The 21,547-nt window shown below is 43.6% G+C and overlaps 2 protein-coding genes across 5 annotated transcripts in view; one reads left to right on the forward strand and one right to left on the reverse strand.

Annotated features, from left to right (window-relative positions):
* LOC109399674 (protein artichoke) overlaps window positions 1–18,441 on the forward strand; it is a 53,750-nt gene extending 35,309 nt beyond the window's left edge. For 3 of the 4 annotated variants that reach the window (XM_062855914.1, XM_062855916.1, XM_062855915.1), the window contains exons 2-5: window positions 13,067–13,502; window positions 13,566–15,810; window positions 15,879–16,257; window positions 16,323–18,441. In XM_062855914.1, the coding sequence (XP_062711898.1) occupies window positions 13,291–13,502; window positions 13,566–15,810; window positions 15,879–16,257; window positions 16,323–18,253 (4,767 nt within the window). In that variant the 5' untranslated portion in view covers window positions 13,067–13,290 and the 3' untranslated portion in view covers window positions 18,254–18,441. The remainder of the gene's footprint in view (window positions 1–13,066; window positions 13,503–13,565; window positions 15,811–15,878; window positions 16,258–16,322) is intronic. The other variant, XM_019672181.3, reaches the window with a different exon arrangement.
* Window positions 18,442–18,777: 336 nt separating this feature from the next.
* On the reverse strand, window positions 18,778–19,863 carry LOC109400763 (large ribosomal subunit protein uL15m). The gene is made up of 2 exons (XM_019673294.3): window positions 19,656–19,863; window positions 18,778–19,583 (listed from the first exon to the last, which is right to left on the reverse strand). Exons 1-2 carry the CDS (start codon window positions 19,758–19,760, stop codon window positions 18,822–18,824), a joined length of 867 nt encoding a protein of 288 aa, XP_019528839.2. The 5' UTR covers window positions 19,761–19,863; the 3' UTR covers window positions 18,778–18,821.
* Window positions 19,864–21,547: the final 1,684 nt, after the last annotated feature.

A 21,547-nucleotide genomic window follows, 5' to 3' on the forward strand; every position in this document is an offset into this window, starting at 1 on the left:
CGTATGATGTAATATTATTTTATATTTCAGATTATCAACCGAAGAATCTAGTAATTCAACCAAATGCCAACAAGATGACGAGGAAACCAGGATGAATTGGGCAGACAACTGATTCGAAGCAGTCTAACAATGGTGTGCCTGAACGTTAACCAAGCGTATCCTTTGGAGTTTACCCTTCCACTAACAACACCCAAATTCCCGTGACACCTAGGCCTGAGAGATCGTAGAGTTGTCTACATTTTTCATAGGTGTCCAAAACTAACCATCCCATCCCATTCCTCAGCAGTCGCAAGGACGTGGCCAGGACAGTGCTCGACCATTGGAGGATCGCGTCAGTCTTGTCTAAGAGTCTGAGATTAGTCCCAAATCTTTGTGCTTTGGTTCGGACGGGAAGGAGGCAATCCTCATAACAGCGGTCTAGGACTGTACCACCTACGAATTTGTGCGACTCGCTTAATGCTAATGCTAATGCTAATGCTAATTCACCCCATCGCCACCTGGTAGGCGAATTTCGCTCTAATAATTACGGGCAATACATATTTAGCAAGACGAAAATCTTTGCAGAAAACAATAAAATTATATCTTATTGTTGAACTGAGATATCAAAGAAAAAAACTTATTGTATAAAAGCGCCATCTAGTGAAATAATTTCCAAACAAAGATTATTGATATTGAAAATTTACATTCATATGAGTAATTCAGCCGAAGACATCAACGTCGAATTTTTTTTTAATGAGACATCAACGTTACAAATGTATATTACTTTTTGAAATGGTTCGAAAGTCTTTTCAATATGTAATCTTTGCACCTACATTAGCGCTACCTGGCGAGTCAATAGGAAGCAATCAGTGAAGTACTAGATTGAAAGTAGTGAGCTGGATTTTTGTATGGTGAGATGATCAGTTCTCCATTTCTGCAATGAAATGGTGCAAACAACGTGGGTTATATGGTTTCTTGCCTAATTTGATGCTGTTTGAGCAAAAGTTTGGGTAACTGTGTTGTTGAAGTTGCAAGAAATAAATAATACAACAACACAGTTACCCAAACTTTTGCTCAAACAGCATCAAATTAGGCAAGAAACCATATAACCCACGTTGCACCATTTCATTGCAGAAATGGAGAACTGATTATCTCACCATACAAAAATCCAGCTCACTACTTTCAATCTAGTACTTCACTGATTGCGTCCTATTCAGAAATAAATTATCCACCAAATAGGAAGTATTGGTATTGTTAATGTAAGTAAATATATTGTATCAAGACATATTGTATCAAAACATTCACCTCAAAGAAGTTTCCTTTTTTGGGGAAGTTTGTCTCTCGGGTATCTAAAATGCTGGGCAACATTAAAATATTTTTTATTCCCCAATAGTTCTTGAAGTATTACACACTTTTGCCGAAGACACAAACATTCTATACATTCAGAATATCAAGATATTTAAGCAAGATATAACTTTCACTCCGTAATTTTAATGCACACTAGCGCCATCTACTGGGCTAATTTCGATGCAATTTAATTATCGTAAGATTGCCCTTGATCTATTCAACAATTTTGTCGAAGACAGCATTATTCTAGAAAGCACGATCGAAAGATACAATCATTTGTACCGTGGGGTCCAATGGACCCCAGGGGTACAAAATCGCCCGGTTCTACTTTTGCATCGAAAATAATCCATAGTAAGCCATGAAACTATTGGTATTTTTGCACAAGTAACTCATTGCGGTGTAGTTTAAAGGTACTGTAAAAATGGGGCTGATATTTCAATCCAAACTTTATTGCGGCCACGTCAAAGTGGCTGTGGGGTCCAATGGACCCCAGGTATCCGTTAGAGGGTTAAATTGATAAATATTGAATGATTTTTGTAGAATTTTTAAACAAAGATTTAAAACATATTCTACAAACACAACATTTTCTCAGCATCTCCGTAAGCGCATTCAATACGTCGGCCTAAGCTACTACTTGTATAGGCCTTTTCATGTGACGTCTTAAATCAGCTGATTTTTCGGGCGTTTGACAGTTCTTCTATGAAGATGACACGTTCGTGTTAGCAGCTGTTGTTCAAGCTTTGTAAACAAATGCATGCACGGATCTGTCACATGAAAAGGCCTATTAGGCGATGACGATAAACGAGGGATTCACGCTTGAGCGAGCGGGTTATTCTCCTCTTGCAGAGGCCTCGCTATTCAAACTTCTTTAATTGATTCATTTTTTTCCTCTTAATACCGTATCGATGCGACTTCAGTACCCACCCACCGCCTCCGATCATCACCCAATCAAAGCGACGGTAAGCACCCAGCGGATTCTGTTTGTTTTGGTCCAATGACCGGGAGAAAAATGACCAATGATGCATTGTTCTTGCGTAACCTCCAAGCGTTGCGCCGCGGATAAAATCTGCCTTGCCCGATTCGGAAGACCTGCGCAACCGCCAACTTTGTGTGCTGCCCTGCCACACTGACTGACTGACTACATGGTGCGCCGATTTCCATACCGAAACCTCAAGGTTAAACGCCTGTTGGTGTCCACTTTGATACTCTGCTGGATTCACCTCAAACCCCTCGAGTTCGTTCCTCTTCCCGTTCCCACCCACCTGCTGCTGGCTGACCGACCAAGATTCGGGTAACGCCGCGCCGGTCGGAAGTCGCTTATGCATGGAGCGAATCGGACAAGCCGCACGGATGTGAGGTTATATAAGCACAATGATGAAAATTTGTTAGCCCAACTGACCATTAAATCAACTCCACGCGCGTTTTCCCTTTTGCGCTCGGTCATCATCGCCGTCGTTTCGTTGGGCAGCCGTATTTTGAGGTCTTTATTGGAACTTTCAGCGCTGCTGTGAAGGATTTCACTTTCTTTCGATTAAAGTGGATACATCATGATGTTACAGTGCGATTAGCACGATAGATAGACTAACGAGATTAATTTTCTTATTTATTTATATTTTACGCGTAATCATTCTCTTTTTTATGATCACCAAGATCATAGGGCAAGCAATTCTTCCAAGAATACTTACTTTCAGTCCTGGGCACCCACGGTGGTGCAGATGACCGAATTAAAAGATCTCCATCCTGGGTGATTGCCAGCCATCGCCTTGACCAGTGGCCAGGTCAAATTTCTGTCGAATTGATTGATTTGATCGTTGTTGAGGCTGCGCCGCCATGAGCCTCTGGGTCTGCCTCTGCTGCGATGTCCTGCTGGGTTCCAATCTAACGCTTGCTTGCAGATTTCGTTTCCGCCCCTGCGTAGAGTGTAGCCGACCCACCTCCACTTTCGCTCCCGAATTTCTGTCTCTATCGGCTTTTGATGACATCGACGATGGAGCTCCACGTTGGAGATGCAATTGTGAAGCCACTATACACGAAGTACATACCGCAGACATCTATTGATGAAGACCTGCAGCCGTTGAGTGTTCTCCACTGATACACACCAGACTTCACTGGCGTACAGCAGCACAGATTTCACGTTCGAGTTAAAAATTCGGATTTTGGTGCGTCGACTGTTCTGGTTGTTTTTCCATACATTTCTTAAACTCCCAAAAGCAGCCCTCGCTTTCTTGTTCCGTGTACCTATGTCGAACTTGGTGCCGCCATCTGCCGCCATTTGGCTACCAAGATATTGGAAGCTTTCAACATTCTCCACTGATAGCCCAGCTACCATAAACCTGGAAAGGTTGACCGTGTTCACATCATCCAACGATTTGGTCTTGTTGACGTTTATGGTAAGACCTGTCGCTGAGCAGCGATTGGCAAGATCATCGAGCTTGCTTTGCATATCAGAGCGCCGTTGAGCTAGGAGAGCAACGTCATCAGCCAATTCGAAGTCATTTAGGTGCTCCATTGTAATAGGCTGCCACAGCAATCGACGGTTTGGTTCACGGTCAACCACATCTACCAGTAACTCGTCGATTACGATGAGGAACAGTAGTCGTGATAGTATACAACCCTACCTCACTCCAGCAACGACCCGGATGGGATCGGACAAAACACCGTTGTGCAGTACTCTGCAACAAAATGTCCTGTACTGTGCTTCAACGAGGCCGATGATTTTCTCAGGGACAACCTTGCGCCTGAGGACCTCTCACATGTTTTCGTGATTGACACGGTCGTAAGCTTTTTCGTTATCAAAGAACACCAGGTATAGAGACTCTTGGAATTCATTGATTTGCTCCAGGATGATACGGAGCGTGAAAATATGGTCCACTTAGAATCGTCCGGAACGGAATCCAGCTTGTTGCCGTGGAAGAGTTGCGTCAATCGTTTTCTGTATCCGCTTAAGGATCACTTTTCAGAGGGCTTTGTGAACGATACACAGTAACGTAATATCCCTCCAATTATCACATACCTTTACTAAGACGCCTTGCATCCAGTCGGCGGGAAATGTCGCAGTTTCCCATATGTTGCAGAATAATTGAGTTGTACACATACTACGGGTTCAGATTTGAGGATCTCAGCTGATATGCGATCGACCCCCGGGGATCTGTTCGATTTCATGCTACAGATGGCTGTTTCTATCTCCTGCCCTGACGAAGCATCGGTATTGACACGGGTAATGCGTCGAACTCTTGATAGATCATACTGAGCCGACATTTGAAAAAGGTTTCTACAGTGCTCGAACCAGCGCTTAAGCTGGTCAGGCAGGTCGGTCAATAACTGTCTAGACATGTCCTTCACGGGCATCCTAGCATTCATCTTAGTCCCACTAAGGCGACGTGAAACACTGTAAAGGTGTTTGCGGCTTTCTGGCCTTCGTCGGCTAGGGAGTCCGCCCACACTCTTTTGTCCCGTATACTTGAGCATTGCATTTTCTTCTCGAGAGCCAAAAAGCGCTGACATGCTACGGCGTTGGATCCTCGTGTTTCCGCTCGCTCTATCGCGACTTTGGCGTTCCTTCGCTCCTCTACCTTTCTCCAGGTACCATCTGTGATCCACTGCTTTCACCGAGTGCGTAGCTCACCCAAATTATTCTCGCCGGAAGGCGTTTTCTTGATGGCGCTCCATTGATCTTCAACGCTTCCACCTTATAGAATATCCGCAGCACGGTTCTCTAACTCCTCGACGAAGGACCTTTTCGTCGCAGCGTCTTCCAGTCGGCGTGTGTTGAACGGGCGCCCGCTTTTCTCATCCTGTCGATGGATCATAGCAATGCTACACTTTTTCGCCATGGAAAGTACCCCATTAAGCCCTATCCAATTTCCAAATCCAGATATCTATGAAGTGGGCCAAGTTCTTGGACATATTCTGAGTAGATATCTAATCAACATCTCCTCCCCATACCCGCTAATCGTAAGGACCTGGCCAGGTGTCGAGAGTTCGTTAAATGAAAGATTTGTCACGTCCCAGGCAACTTTTCTGGCGCATTAAACGTCTCTATCGACAGCCACCTCAGGATGTGTACGGTCGGCTATGCTATGCTATACTGTCGATGGATCCTAGCAATGCGCAATCGGATTAGGAGATGATGGTCGGACGCAATGTCGGCGCTACGTTTGTTCCGCACATCAAGAAGGCTCCGTCTCCATTTTCGACTGATGCAGATGTGGTCGATTTAATTTTCCGTGACGCCATCACGGGAAACCCAAGTCAGTTTGTGCACTGGTCAATGAGGAAAGAGCGAACCGCCCAATCACCAAGTCAATGTTGCCACAAAACTCTACTAACAGCTCTCCGTTTTCGCTCATTTCTCCGAGACCATGGCGTCCCATGGCGTGCTCATAGTCCGAGTTATCGGAACCAACCTTCGCGTTAAAGTCGCGCATGAGAATCTTGATATCACCTTTCGGAATCTTGTCCACGGCAGCATTCAGATGCCTGTAAAAGTTCTCTTTGTCTTGCAATTCGGCAGATTCGGTTGGCGCGTAACATAGGATCATGGCAAGGTTTCGAACCCGTGTTCTAAATCTGGCTACAATCATCCTCTCATTAACAGGTTCCCACTTCATGAGCACTGCGTGGGCGTGAGCGCTAAGCAGCAAACCAATTCTACAGTGTCAAGGAGTATGTTCACTTCGTAGGCCAGAGTATAGCAGAATTTGACCCGTCGCCTATCTGTGTTCTCCAAAGTTCAACCAACGGACTTCGGCAGTCCTAGGATCCAAAGCTTCATACGGCATGCCTCATTGACTAGTTGTGCCAGTTTACCCTGCTAGGCTAGGGCTAGGGTTAATACATTCCAAGTTCCAATTCTTGTCCGTTGTTTCGCGCTGAAAATCGTTGCCGTTGAATAAGTTCGTAATCTTTCATTTTCGTTTTCGGCAACGGTTTTTGGGTTTCGAGAAAAGTAGGTTGTTGGCCTAAGGTCCCCTATTCACTGTGGTGGGGCTGCCACCCTAGGTATAGCTTCCGGTGGAGGAGCATTTCATACTCAGCCGCTGGATGTCAGAACAGACGCTGTTTGAGCCGCACCTCCTTGGTGAACAATCGCTCGGGATGGTCGGCGTTAAGTCAGAGAGAACTACATATGTGTCTTTTCCTAATTTCGAGAAAAACGACTAACTTTCTTGAACTCTCCAATAAGTCTTTATAACTATGCATCAAAGCATCACTCTGTATTGATCGCGAAGAAACGTAAAATAAATCTTAAAACTGAACGATTGATAAGTAATTGATTGCACTTGAACGATTTTTAAAAAACTTTCAGTCAACTACATGTTTCACTCAAGTTAATGCACAAGAAGGACGATAACTAACAGGGGTATTGTAAATGTGAATTAAAAGTTTAAATTTGATATTTTTCTTATTACACTGAAGATAACATATTTAATTTTTATGTTCAGTAAGAGTGGACCAAGTACAATCATTCACATCAGTATCACATGAGTGATAGTCAACAATTGTCGTGTTTAACTCTCATAGCATTACGAAGAATAAGTAATTTCAAATGAGTTGCACAATGAACATTATGCAACTGTTTTTCATTACGCTAGTCATTTCAGTTGCATAATGAACTGGTACAGAAAAGTTGGTCATTATGATACTGAAATGAGTACACGCAGAAAAATGAGGCTTGTTTAAAACAATAAAACGCATGGTTGATTCTCAAACTGGCCATTTACTTATTCCAAAGTAATATTTCTTTGTTCTTACATAGAGTTTATCGATGAAAACAACCAATTCCCATCATTCCCTATAACGTTAGACTTCATTTGTATCAACAAAATGAGGACCACAAACATGGCCCGGAAGCACTCACACATCTTTAAATTCTTACCCCAACATCGCCACAACGAAGAAAGTGTAGCAAATCCATCACTCCAACTTCCAAGTGCAGTTTTGGCCGTGATGGATAACGCACAGGCACTCAAGACAACATCCACAAAAAGTTGGTCGGTTTCGCGTTTTTTGTCTTTTTTTATTCGTTCTCGCTTCCATCCGCTCGACGAGTGTCTAAAAATAGATTTCCAAGCTGCCGCAGGAGCAACCACCACCAACACAATCACATTCCGGCTTTGTTAAAGGCAAAAGTGCAGTCGTTTAAAACAATCTGGTATTTTATGTTGAAACTACCAAATCTGTGTTTGTTCTAACAAACTGTCAAAAATTTCGACAAATGAAAATATTTGTATTATCAAACAATGGAGCAGTTTAGTTTTAACTAGAAATCAGTTTGTCGCTATAGCAAACTGAAAAATTGGTTGATTTGAACTAGAATTTAATTGTGTTCACAATTTATTTTTCTGCGTGCATTAGAAAATGTGTTAAGGACAGACTTGTTAGAATCCCAAAATGGCCGCCACAATGGCCGACTTTGGCACCTACTCACGATTTCGGGGGCACAAATCTCTTCGTAAACAAAATCAGCGCTCCTGTGCTTCTTATTTTAAGCTTATTACAAGTGAGCAAGAACAGAATAATGAAATGCACCGTTGTTTGAAGCTTACTTCTTGAGATTTGTGCGTCTGAAGTTCTGATGCACTGTTAAAGCGGGATTTCAAGACGTTTGTCCTTAAGGAGTCATTCAATTCGGAAACGTACTACATTTTGATTATGAATTATTTTGAACGAAAAAATCATGCAATTAATATTTAATTAAAACTTCTTTCTTTTTTTTATGGGTTTTCAATTGGAGCTGCGTGACAGCTTGTTTTTCAAGGCTGAACCAGGCCCGGATTTAAGGGGGGGCAAAGGGGGCAAGTGCCCCGGGCCCCCCGATGAAGGGGCCCCCCAAGAATCCGAAATACAATTTATATTTTTCAACGAAACCATATGAAATTCACGTGAATGAGCGTTCATATTTTATACAAAGCCCCTATAGCCACAGTTGTTAAGGTGTGGATATTCAGCATGACCATACTAAGGGTGACGCGTTCAATTCCCGGTCGTTCCAAAAACTTTTCGTAAAGGAAAACCCTTGACTTCCTTAGGAAAAGAGTGTCTTCGTGTCTGCCACACGATATGCACATACGAAATGGTCATTGACAAAGGAAACTCTTTGTTAATAACAGTTCCACAGTTACTGTGGAAGTGCTCATGAAACACTAAGGTAAGAAGCAGTGTCCCAGTGAGGACGTCACACTAAAAAAAGAACTTATAATAGGGTTCCTAAAGGTATCTAAACTATTTTTGGCCATTTATCTGGATTTTCTCTTAAGAATAATTCGAAATCAAAAGTTTCATTATTTTTGGTGCAGTATTTGAAAATATGCGATTTTCTCTAAAAACCCTTGAAAGTCGATAAGAACTGGAACTGGAAAGTCGATAAGTGGAAACACTTTTCCGTGACTTCAAGTTGCTACAAAAAGTGTCTCTAAGCAGAGTGCAAGAAAGATTAAGCTTTTGAGTAATTGTACATCAATATAAATTTCAATAGTTTCACAAATTTATCTATTATTTCACAATGGTTATACAATTATACATACGTTTGTTGATTATGATTATATTTTGAAAACAAATGCCTTATACTTATTTGCATCAGTTCGCTGCTATCATGAAAAAGAGAAGATGATGAATTCTGGAGATGTTTGGGAGTTAAGGCTAGTTTTGAAAACCGAGTGTCCTGGAAACTGTAACTTTCCATATCTTTATGTTTGGTTTTACTGAAGATATTAAGATTTATTGCTATAGTTGCTCCCAAGAGACTAATCTTTATATAATCTGAATTTTGAAATACTCGTCGATCCCGTGCAATCTCAAATAAAGTTGCTGCATGTTTTAGTAGATTTTTAACTGAACGCTAAGTTCTTAAACTTGTATAAATGTTTTCAATTTGGATGAAAGTTTAAATGTCTGAACGAGATGTCATTTACGCTAGCATTTTGACATTTGAGTCAAATATCAAAATAAATTTTCGAATAATTTTCTATTTGTCGGAATTTTTGAGAAGTTCAGAAATCAGAAGCTTTTAATATTAGGTCTAAAATAATACATAAGGTTAAGAAAAAAAAAATCGTGATTGTATGGTTCATTTTTTTTCGAAATTTTGATTCTGGGGCCCACTTTTTAGGGTTTGCCCCGGGCCCCCCGAGACCTAAATCCGGCACTGGGCTGAACCCGTTATTCAAATTTCATCTCTACAAAGACCAATGGTTAGACGGAATAGGCTATGTTGCACAATTTAACACTAGTTTTTACATTGTGCCTTAGTTGTTTTAATAAAAAAAAATGCATTTTCTCTCCCATAGATGTATTAGTCATGTCCGCCCTCAGTCATGTGAAGCTATATGAAGCCCTATATGAAGCTATGTATCAGAATAATTCTTAACCCGCGGAACCTGAAGCCCCAGGAATGTTTATGTCCTTGTTATTACTTCTTGGAAATAACATAACACAAAATGCTGTCTATGTTGACAACTGTGCCTATGCTATCTCCAAGAAATATTTTTCATTTTTTTATTTTGCAGCATTTGGTGGGGCAATGAGAGCGCAAGTCAGTCCAAAGCCGATGATAAGGAGGGGTAATGGCTGAATAGTCTTTGCTGACCACATAAACGCAATGGGATAGGAAAAGGGTATTTTGGTATGGGATTAGGGTGTTGGTACAGACTTGGCAATATCAATGCTATTCAGATGCAAAATAATTTTAAGGCTCAATAGTGAATCGCATACCTTCCAAAACCAAAAAACAATAATCCACAAAATGCCAAGCAAGTCATAGAAAGAAAAAGCGCCCGATTGTTTATTTTGTCAATTATAACAAACGGTAACTCGCCAGTCACCTCGGAAAAATGTCCCTTCAGTTCTGGAAAATATATCATCCCCAATTAAGCCTTTAATCGAATTGTCCGCGTGGTCTTGTAGTACCCCTACTAGGTAAGAACCAGTCATTGCCATACATATTAAATGCTAGACATGACCCCATGGATAGCATTTGCATATGTAAAAGCTTTGCTTATGTGACTTTCCTATTAGGCAATTCTCTCATCTAATGTTTGTCTTCAAAACCTTGTCAAGCTTAGAAAATTGAAGTTAATAAACAATATATTACAAAGTTCGAATTCCCATAGAATGAGATCATTCATTCGCACTACAACACCATAGGAGATAATATCACATTAGCTGATTACAGTACAAATGCGAAATATCTCCCTTTCCCCCCTATCCGAAACCCGGGGACGCGCCCTGTTGGATTTCGAAAGCCTCGGAGAATATTACAAACCTTCAATGGCATTCCCATACACTAACCCACATTGCCCATTCAGGGGTCTGACTGGGCCTATTACCCTCCCTCAGTTTGTAATATTCTCACCAACTTGGAATTATATTTTCCCGTCACATAAATGACTTCGACAAATGTTCGATATACTAGGCAGCACCATGATCAGTATAACTATATCAGATGACTTGAAGATCTGATTTTTACAGAAATTGTTTGCCATTGATTATACATTCAGCTATTCCAATCATTACTGGCAAGCACATCGGCCACATGCCTGAAATCAAAGCTTCCTGGAAGATATAATCCAAGCCCAGGGTCTCCAAGAAATATTACGGTCAAATACCAATTGAAGACAACAACCGTTACTGCGATAACACCTATGTTGGTAGCCACCTACAGCTCTGGCGCCATCCCCAATGATAGACACTAGTTTTGAACATGTCAGGGCTTCCAATGATACGAGATACGAAAACAGCTTAACTATTAAAACCATTAAAACAGAGCCAATCCGTTCATTCGTCCTATCGGTCCTACCTAGATAAACCAAGTCATTTTCTCCCCCGTAACCTAGAAATGTCAGCCTAGTTATACACAAGTTACGTCCTTCAGCTAAGAAACAATCAGTTTTTGTCCAAAATGTCACGTCGAACGCATTGACGTCAATAAAGTGTTAAAGTATGGTCCACTGCACGAACATGGGCCGGCCCGTCCACTCCCAAGGATAATTTGGCGTTTGAGCGGTGTCGTCACCGCTCACAAAATTCAAACCATGTGTGAGAGCAAGCAGGCCAGTATAAATTCGTGCAGTAATCCATTGTTCGTACGTTAGCTTCGAATCTATCAGCACTATTAAGTGCTGCAACTTTCCTTCCTGCTGTTCGGTTGATTTCACTAGATTTAGAGTAAATTACTGGATATCATTGTAATATTTAAAAGAAGCAAATCTGTTTTGATAAAATTACTAATTAAAATTACTTAATTATATTATAATTATAATATATTAAATATTTAATTATTGTATATTACTCAAATTATAGTAAATTTAGTAGTCAATCAAAATCAACCAAAAAAATGTGGGAAAGAAAGCCCAAACAGCATTTTCAAGTCTACTGGCAATAAAAAGGTTTCAAAACCTGTCACAAAACCTATAATATTTCTACTAGGATTTGTAACGATCATCAAAACCTTCTCAAATCCAACCGACTTGGAACTATTGCTTGGGTATAGAATCTATTGAGCCCCGGCGGTCCCTCCGTGTTTATCGAGCATGTCTGATGAATATTCCAAAACATATGATCAGCCATACTTCATCTGCAGCAGCCGGTTCGTGATGAACCGTTGGAGGCGCATTAAAGTGTTAATAAGGTGATATGATTCACTAAAGAATACGACATTATAATAACCTTCACTTAAATACCGTCAAACCCTGCGAACTTGGCTAGGGTATATTTAATTAAAACTTCTTTCTAAAATAAAATAAAAAATAAGAAACGAATAATAAAGACAAATCAATCAATCAATCAAAAAAACGATCGCAAACAAAGCACGATAAATTTAAATTTGCATAACACACGTATATCATCAGGCCATCAACGATATCTACAGACATTAGCATGGGACAGAAAAATACGTTTCACTCCTGTGCACTTTTTGAGTTCTATCTCGGCCCCATATCAACTGTGAAAAATTTCAGGCCGATCGGAGAAACTATATTTTAGCGCCAGCCATTTTAAGTTTTCGTACGATTTACTATGGGGAAAATCATTTTTTCAAAGAAAAATCGACACAGGTTGCCCTTTAACCCCTAAAAATAAATCGATGATGAATGATTTCTGTTGGAAATTTATAGAGGAACCAACCCTCCGAAGACCGTTACGGCATGTGGAAAAAGTTATTGACTGAAATTCGAAAAGCATGACAACGCTGTTTCGGTCTTCGGAGGTCTGATGCCTCGTAAAGTTTTCTACAGAAATCATTCATTCACTTAGGGTATCGCGCCACTTGGGCGGTGGCTTCTATATTCGTCTGTTTGCCACTATAACTCAGTCAATTTGGAACCAATTGACTTGAAATGTTGTACACGGGTAGATACTATGCCTATCTCACCACATTCCAAAAGTTGTGTCAATTGGTTCAAATTTGACTGAGTTATAGTGGAAAACAGACGAATATAGAAGCCACCGCCCAAGTGGCGCGATTCCCTATTTTTAGGGATCGAGGGGTGACCCCAAGCATTTTTTCTTTGAGGAAATAAATTTTCCACATATTAAATGTTATGAAAAACTAAGTGTCGGGCGCTAAAATACAGGTTTTCCGATCGATCTGAAAATTTGCACAGCTGATATGGGACAAACATGAAACTCAAAAAGTATACAGGAGCTGGAGTTTTTTTTTTCATTTTTTATGTTTTGCCATATAAACCGTGGCTAGTGTACCTGTACATACCCCTCACTCATCTCACCGTTTCATGCTCAACAGCTTACGGAGAATGGAGCCATAAACCTACAAATAAACTTACGAAAATGAGTTACCGACCCCAATTAACGTAAGGATTCAGCAGTGCTCGCTTTGTCTCGAATTAATAATGAGATATGAAAACATTGAAAGTGAAAGCATCGAACCGGCAGAAAATGAACACAAACTTACCGAACGATAAATTCGGATGATAGAGCTTCGTACATGTAAAACAATCCTTAATCAAAATGGATAAAATCGCCAAATTGTTACCGAAATGTGGCAGACGATCGAACGTGAGGCCAACTACTGTCCAAGCGTTGCTGATAACGCTCGTCCTGCTTGCTACCATCGTCGGAAGCTGGCCAGGCGCTTCGGGTCAACGGGATACGATCTGCCCTCCACAGGACATCATCCTACCTTGTCGGTGTTCTCAACGGGGTAGCGAAATTCAAATATGGTGAGTTCAATCATGTATATTAAACTCGAAACGATGATCTTTCGTAATACTTTTCATCTGCAGGTGTTCACATAGCGATCTACCACGGGTGCTGACCGGCTTGAAAGCCGTTTCCAAATCGATCAACAGACCAATCGATGAGCTAATACTGGAGAACAACTTCCTCCCTTCGCTTCCCGGACGGACGTTTGCTCCGTTGAACATCCTACGGTTGATGTTGCGACACAACGGACTCGAGCGGGTCTCCAACGGATGGTTAAATGAACTGGACAAGAGCTTAGTCGAGGTTTTCATCGTCGAACGAAATCTACGCAGTCTACCGATGGATAGCTTAGCCGGATTGCGGAAACTGGAAGCCGTCACGATTCAGAGTGATAGCTTGAAACGCCTGCCGGACTTTTCCGGTCTACCAAAGTTGAGGTACATCTCGGTGCAGAGTTCATCGCTGATCGAGATTTCACCGCAGAGTTTTCGCGATTTGAAGAATCTGGAAACGGTCAACATCGTCGGAAGTCGTACCTTGACTCGGCTAGAGGGTGGGCTATTCAATGACCTTCCGAAGTTGAGTTTGATCAATTTGTCAGAAAATGGGATCGATTGGGTCCATCTACGAGCGTTCGTTGGATTACCGAGCTTGAAAACTTTACAACTTAGTGGAAATAAGGTCGCCGACGCTGGAATGATCGGACGAGCAGTGAAGGATATTCCCAATTTGACGATACTAAAGCTGGATAGAAACGTGATCTCAAAGCTGAACGAGGCCAGCTTCGTTGATCTACCAGCGTTGAAGGAATTGTACCTGAATGACAATACTATAACGGAGATATTCCACGGAGCGTTCCATAGAACGCCTAGTTTGAAGCTGGTTCATCTGGAAAATAACTACTTGAGACGAGTTCACCCGGAATCATTCCTCCAGGCTTCGGGAAGTGGAGTTGAAGTCATCCATTTGCAGCAGAATGAAATCGGGCGCGTTGAAGAGCTTCGATCCTTGTTGGATGCCCTTCCAATGCTTCGATTCTTAGATCTAAGCTATAACAAGCTAGAATCTATCCCATTCGGTGCATTACGAGGACATGGAACGCTTGAACAACTCTATTTGAACAACAATAACATTCGGATGATTGAACGAGATGCCTTCATGGCTATGCCAGGCCTTCGTGAGCTCCGCCTGAGCAACAATTCCCTGTCAGATGTTCTGCCTATGCCATTCTGGAATCTACCTGGCCTCAAAGGCATTGACATTTCCTACAACAACTTTCATCGAGTGGAACCAACTCTACTTATCGGTGTTCCTTCACTACGAAGGTTCGACATCAGTGGCAATTCACTGAGCGTTCTCGATCCGGCTGCTTTCGTCAATACCCCGATGCTGGAAACAGTCAACATCTCGTTCAACGAGCTGAGTCTGATCCATCCGGCCACCTTCCGAGATTTAAACCACCTCTTCGAAGTAGACGCCGGAAACAACAAACTCCAGGAGTTCATTCCAGGACTCCCAGTCGCCGTTGAAAGGATCAACCTCCAACAAAACCAAATCGCTACACTTCCTCAGCCACCTTCCAACATCTTGGATCTACCGGCCCTTCGGATGCTGGACATGAGCGCAAATCATCTGACTAGACTTGCCAAAGGTACCTTCCAATCGACGCCGCAGATGCGAGTCCTGGGGCTGGCGCGAAATCAACTCCAAAGCATCGACGAAGGAAGCCTTGCAGGGATGAGTCGACTCGAGGTGCTCAACTTGCAGGATAATCGCTTGCTTGCCCTGCATGAGCGCTCATTGAGTTCATTGGAGAACCTCCGAGAACTTAACTTGCAGGGAAATCGGATCGAGGTGCTCGTAGATCATCTTCTAGACAACAATGCAAATCTGGAGCGATTCGACGCATCACGCAACAGCATTATAGACATTTCGCAAAAGGCTTTTCGAAATAGTCGATCATTGCAGGTACTCGACCTATCGGCCAATAAGCTGAGGGAGCTGCCGGAATCGCTGTCAGGGCTGAGTGAGCTACGCGAGATCGATGTTAGTTTCAACGAGTTGACAGATTTGACGCCGAATGTTCTGGGATCGTGGCGCAATCTGGAAGAACTAAAGGCTTCGAATAATCGGGTAAATCAACTGCACCAAGGATCGCTGAGGAACCTTCCGATGTTGCAGTACATGGATCTGTCCAGTAACGAATTGTCGAATCTCGAACACGGATCCCTGAGAAATCTTCCCGAGCTACAGGAACTTGTACTGGCAGACAACAAGCTCTCCGAGCTGAAGGACCGGGTCTTTGAGGATCTACCAAATTTGCAGGTAAGATTGTGCAAGGGCCAAACTTGGTAATGTATTTGATGATCTCCGCATTTTTTTCTCTCCAACAGGCCGTCCACCTTCAGCAGAACAACCTACACTATCTGGCACCGCAAACCTTCTACCGATCACCGTCGATCGTTTACCTGAATCTTTCGGCGAATCAGTTCCGCAGCTTGGACAGCGTTGGGCTGCGAAGTGTTCGCAACTTGGAAGTCCTAGACCTGTCCGGTAATTCCATCCGAAAAATCACGCCGAACCCCTTGCGAGGCCTGGACTGGCTGGTCGAACTTAAGCTGGACAACAACAAAATCTGCGGCATCCAGGGAGAACCGTTCAGTTCCATGCCCAGGCTACGGGTTCTAAGTATACGTAATAACCATATGGTGCGCGTTCCTGAGACGATCTTCCGGAATCTGCGTTCGAACATCGCAATCTTAGACGTCGATGGTCGGTTATGGAGTTTGTTCCGCAATTTCTTTTGAACACTTTCTAAATTTTTGGTTTGGTTTTAGGTAACCCATTGGAATGTAACTGCGAGATACTGTGGTATCGTGGATGGCTTCAGGAAACTGGGACTCTCTTCCCAGGTCCACGATGTAACAATGGAAAGATGCTGATCGATATGCGACTGTCCAGAAATGAATGCCAAACGGATGCACGAACCAGTGCAGGTCCTGATGATGTGCGGATACCGCTCACCAACGACCATGGAGATGTCTTCACAAGACAACTGGATTTTGACGATTGTGGACCGGAGAACTATGAGGCTCTGCCCCCTGGACCGGCACCCGGAATAGGACCCGGGAGCATAGCTATCCCGCCATCCCCGGTGGAAAGTGAGTACTTCTTGGATCAGTACATTGACTTCCCCAACGCATTGAACGATAGTTACCTGGTGGGACAAATTAATGGATCTACAATTTCAGGAGACCCCCAAATTCCGCACAACTTCAGCCAAACGATCGTCGATTTCAACAATAACAAATTTAACAACTTGTACAATCAACCGCCGCAACAACCGGTACAGAATAACTCACCATTCACATTCTTCGGTGTTCCGATCCCTAGTTTGAACATTGGGAAGATGTTCGGAGGTGCAGGGCGAAGCTCTAACAACCGAGCCGCGGCAGGCACCAGGGGTACAGGAAGAGTTCAAATCTATCGTCCAAACGATCCCAATTTGCCGCCGATTTTCAAAAGCGGGGATCGCGTGGATACCGCCATTACGGTAAAAAATCCTGAAGATACCCAGGAGAAGAATTTAGGAGCATCCAACGACAATAATCTATTCTACCGGCCGTATTTCAAAACATCTTTCCAAAAACCGGAAGTTCAAAAAGGTGGATTTACCCCAGTGATTCCAGGTAGTGAAGGAGGTTTTAAGCCAATGACGGATCCCACCGTGAAGATCATCAAACAGAACATCTCTGGTCCGGGTAAATGGCCCGAAGAGTTCAGCGATCGCGTCCCATTAGTTTCCGACACAACGCGTTATCTTCAGCAAAACAAATTCGAAGCAACCATCAAACCTTCACACCATGCTCCGTATTTCGTAGACGGGATAACCCATGGGAACCCAGGGCATGCAGCTAATGCACAAGCCCCGCCTAGGGACCCTGAAAATACCAAAGAAAGCACGAACCGCTCTGAAATTACGGAGAAACCGAACTCTACGAATAACGTCCCGAAAAACTCCGAAATGGAAGAAGACGAAAGTGACGAAGGGGACGAGGAAGATGATACCGAAGAAGAAGAAATCGATCAGGAACCAGCTCCACCATTCCGAGGCGTTTCCAAGTACGAAGAATCCGACCTTACCACACGCCTCTCGATCGAGTTGGGCACTGCCACTACCGCAGGACCCATAACTTTCAACAAACCTTACACACTGCATAAAACTGAACCAACCATGACCCGGGAGCTTACCCGCGCCCCCACAAGCGAATTCTACGACGGAGTCAACCACTCGCCAAGTTCCCTCTCCGCGTTGGTGTCGCCTGGTTCCCCGCAAAACACGGTCCCCACTGGTACCGGAGCAGGATCAACGGCCGCTGGAAAGCGACCTCCCGGAAAGTCAACGATCGAGAAGGTTGCCGCCCCGCTATCCTCTACCGTGACTCCATACGTCGGAAGCTCGCCACGTGTGGACAGCTATTCCCCTGGGACGCATCACATCCTGTCCAAGTACGACAACGGCGGAGACTTCGTGACGCAGAGTATAGCGGACCTGGCGCAGCATCACCACCATCCGGACGAAGGGAACGAAATACGGAAACGAGAGGACATGGATTGGTACTATGCCACTTACAATCGAACTCCGATCTACGACGACTTCGATGGTCCGGGGTTGAACCCGTACAAGAGCGATGGTAGCACGAATGGGAGATTGTCCTGGGTTATTTTGGCTGGTGTGACGGGTCTGCTGATGAAGTTCTTAATGTAGAATTATGAGACTTAGCTTCTAAGACTAGTTGGTAGATTTCAGAGCGCAAACGAGAAGATGTTACAATCAAAGAAGTGATATAATTTTAGAGCAACACTCCATTTGTAAAAAGATTTCATTCCACTCGAACCTAATTGTAGCAAAAATACAGTGAATAAAGATGATTCCCAGTTGCGTATTTGTTCACAAAAAAAGAACTTCGTAGTTTTGCCATTACAGAGATGACTTGACCAACAACTCTACGTCACAAAACAACCAATGCAGTAAACGCAAGAACCTGCAGATGATGGGTTTGATTCACGGCCGGTTCAGAAACTCTTGGTAAAGGAATTTTGAGCATAGAGTTCATGCCTGGCCGACCAATTTGTATTTGAGTTAGGTTACTGAAAATCAGCCTTAACGATTGAAAATGTAAATTGATACTGCTGGGGAACTGAAAACCCAAAACTTGCTTGCTATACTCAACTGGTCGACCCCGCCCGACAAGGACTTTCTCTGAAATAGCACTCATCGACCATACCAAGTAACTAATACAACACAGAACTCTATTTTCTCCATTTACCCCATGTTACTCACCTCCCTTCGCCTTGATAATAGCTCGGTCCTTCAAACTCACCACCCATCCCGGGTTCAAACCGTAGAAAATCTGCCTCGGATCCTTGGTCTGCGTCAGCATCTCGTACTCCGGATCTTCCTCAATCTTCGGCAGCTCGTAGCCATACTTCTGCGCCAGCACCAACCGCTCGCGACTGATTTCCTCCGGATCCGCCAGATAGCCCCGGTTCTTTGCATCCGTGTAGTACTCCACGGCGTCCTGCGGTGGCAACATCCGCCTGGGAATCGGAACACCCTTCTCGAACCACTTCTTTGGATTCACTACCGCGTACAAACTGTGCGGATCGTAATAGGCCGTCCGGATGACGCCTCCGTTCCGTTCGATCGCCGCAATCACCAGCTCCGGAGCATGCTGCACCTCCAGATTAACCTTCGCTCGGAACTCGTCGGCACCTTCGTCCGTAATCTGAACGCCGTGATGCAGCTGATCCGGTCGGATCTGAAACAGCCCCGTGTTGCAAATCGTTGTCAAATCGACCGGATTACTCGCGTCGATCCGGTTGGTGTCGATCATTTTCTGCAGCTGGTGCAAACTGATCGGCGGGTATTCCCGCTTCAGGTGATGGCCCTTGTAGTACGGTTCGTAACTGAAGCGAAGATAGAACGGTGCATTTCCGGTTTCGTACCCGAGCCGAATGTAGTTTTGCCGCTGGTTGGAACCTTTGTTTCCGGCCCCGTGCTTGTCTCCACTGTGCTGAGCGCGACCTCGCTTTTGCTGCAATCCGAATCGCCGGCAAAACACATTAGTTATGTAAACATGCACTCGGAAAGCTCAAGCGAAACTTACCGGTTTCTTGGAGTTTGGGTTGTCCCTTATGTTGCCGATCGATACTCGAGGAAGGGTTCGAAGCATCTCCAGTGCCTTTTCGGTGGTGTGCTTAATTTTCGACATTTTATAGCGAAAAATTCACGATTTTTACTCACGAAATTGAAATCACAGCACGAGAACAGTGCGTGCACGAGATGTTTTGAATCTGCGACTGGTTTTTGACAGTCGACGGCTGTTTACTTACGCCAGGGGTGGGCTGCAAGCTACATCATTTTGTGGAGACTTTTAAGATATTATTTAATTCTCGCCGAAACGGCCCGTACCCGTTCAGCGATCAAATTCTTAAGAAATTCAGTCTAATCATTATGTATTATATATATTATTATTATATGTAATATTTAAACATCCAACAATCAGTTCATTCTATCACAAAGGCGTGAATGAACTCCTTCAGCGTGAGTGAGTTGCCCGCAAAGAACTACATTAAAAAAATGTGAGTGCACTTTCGAACTATTAGTACTCATTCAGCTTCAAAAGATCATCTGCTTGAAAACATCGAGTTGATTCTCAGCTTTCATTCTGATTCCCACTCACGGCGAAAATATCATCGACAGTGGAATTTGCAAGGATCATGGGGAAGCTTTCACTGTAAGTTCGATTCTGAATTATTCAGAAATAAGTTTGCAAAGTAGATTGGTAGGCAGAGATGGCATTTCACCGTAGCGATTCACTGCGGCGTCAGTTTATCGACCACACTGGGGATAGGAACATTTTTCACCACACCAAGAAGCCAGTTTCTCTTGTTTTGGGTGGTAGGTAGACCAAACGCTAGTGCGTGCTCTTGCTCGTCTGCCTTGGATCGAGTGTGGCTCACTCTTTCGCGCGCATCGCTCTCCGGCGCTCTCCCGTGTTTTCACCCAGCAATCACCGAATTATCACCATGGTGTCGCCGGGGCGAGAACTCTCCGGTGTTTCACCGCAGCGCGCACTCTGGCGCAAAAACCTCACTGGAGCGCGCGCCCGGGTGATTTTTACACTTTCACCGAAGAGAATTTTAAATCGCTCTCGCCGCACTGTTGTGTGGCCTAGTGCTCAGGGAGCTAAGAGATTTATTTCTACCCACCAAGCTTGCGCGCATCGGAATCGCAGTGGTGGATCCACATATAAGAGAAGGGCTCCTGTTCAGATGCACAGCGTGAGTGGTGTATTTTCTATTTCTCTTTCCCACACTGAGGATATGGACATCTCTGTTGGTAGGTCGAGGGCTGACAGATAGCGCGACTTCTTCCCTCCAGCTTAGCGATACATAATATTTGAACGAACCCTTTTCCTTGCCCTTATCTGTCAGCCCTCGATCTACCAAACAACTTTGCGTTGCGCATCAAGCAAAATTGAAATATAATATGTGCAAAAGCTGTTACGTGGCGAGAGGGAGGGAGTCTAAAATAGTCAAACATTGCATTTCTTCCATTTAGCAAATATGCCACGAACTACCCGCATAAAACCGATTTTTTTCATTGCAAGGAGCATTCAATTTCTGCAGAGCAAATCTTTTACTACTCCCTTTCGCGGGACCCCTAGCAGTTCCACAGTCAGGCTGGATCAGGTTCCTTAACTTCAAGTTCCGGAACCCTGCAAAACAATTTGCATCCGATGAGATATATAGCACAAAAAAAGAAATTCATAAGTCATGCAAAACTTACCCTTGTTCCATCCAGAGCGCTCCAAATGCTGCAAACCGTTTTCTGAGGCAAATTTTTGGTGAACAACAAACTCAGCTCGCGAGCGAAAAATTTTGTTTTTTTTTCTACTAAATGCAAACTGCAAAGTTCGATCGGTACAGATACTGATGAAAGCTACTATTTGACAAACTGTGAAATGTAAGTGGCATACAGTGAAATGCATATATG

Source organism: Aedes albopictus, chromosome 3, assembly GCF_035046485.1.
Source record: "Aedes albopictus strain Foshan chromosome 3, AalbF5, whole genome shotgun sequence".
Lineage (NCBI taxonomy): Eukaryota > Metazoa > Arthropoda > Insecta > Diptera > Culicidae > Aedes > Aedes albopictus.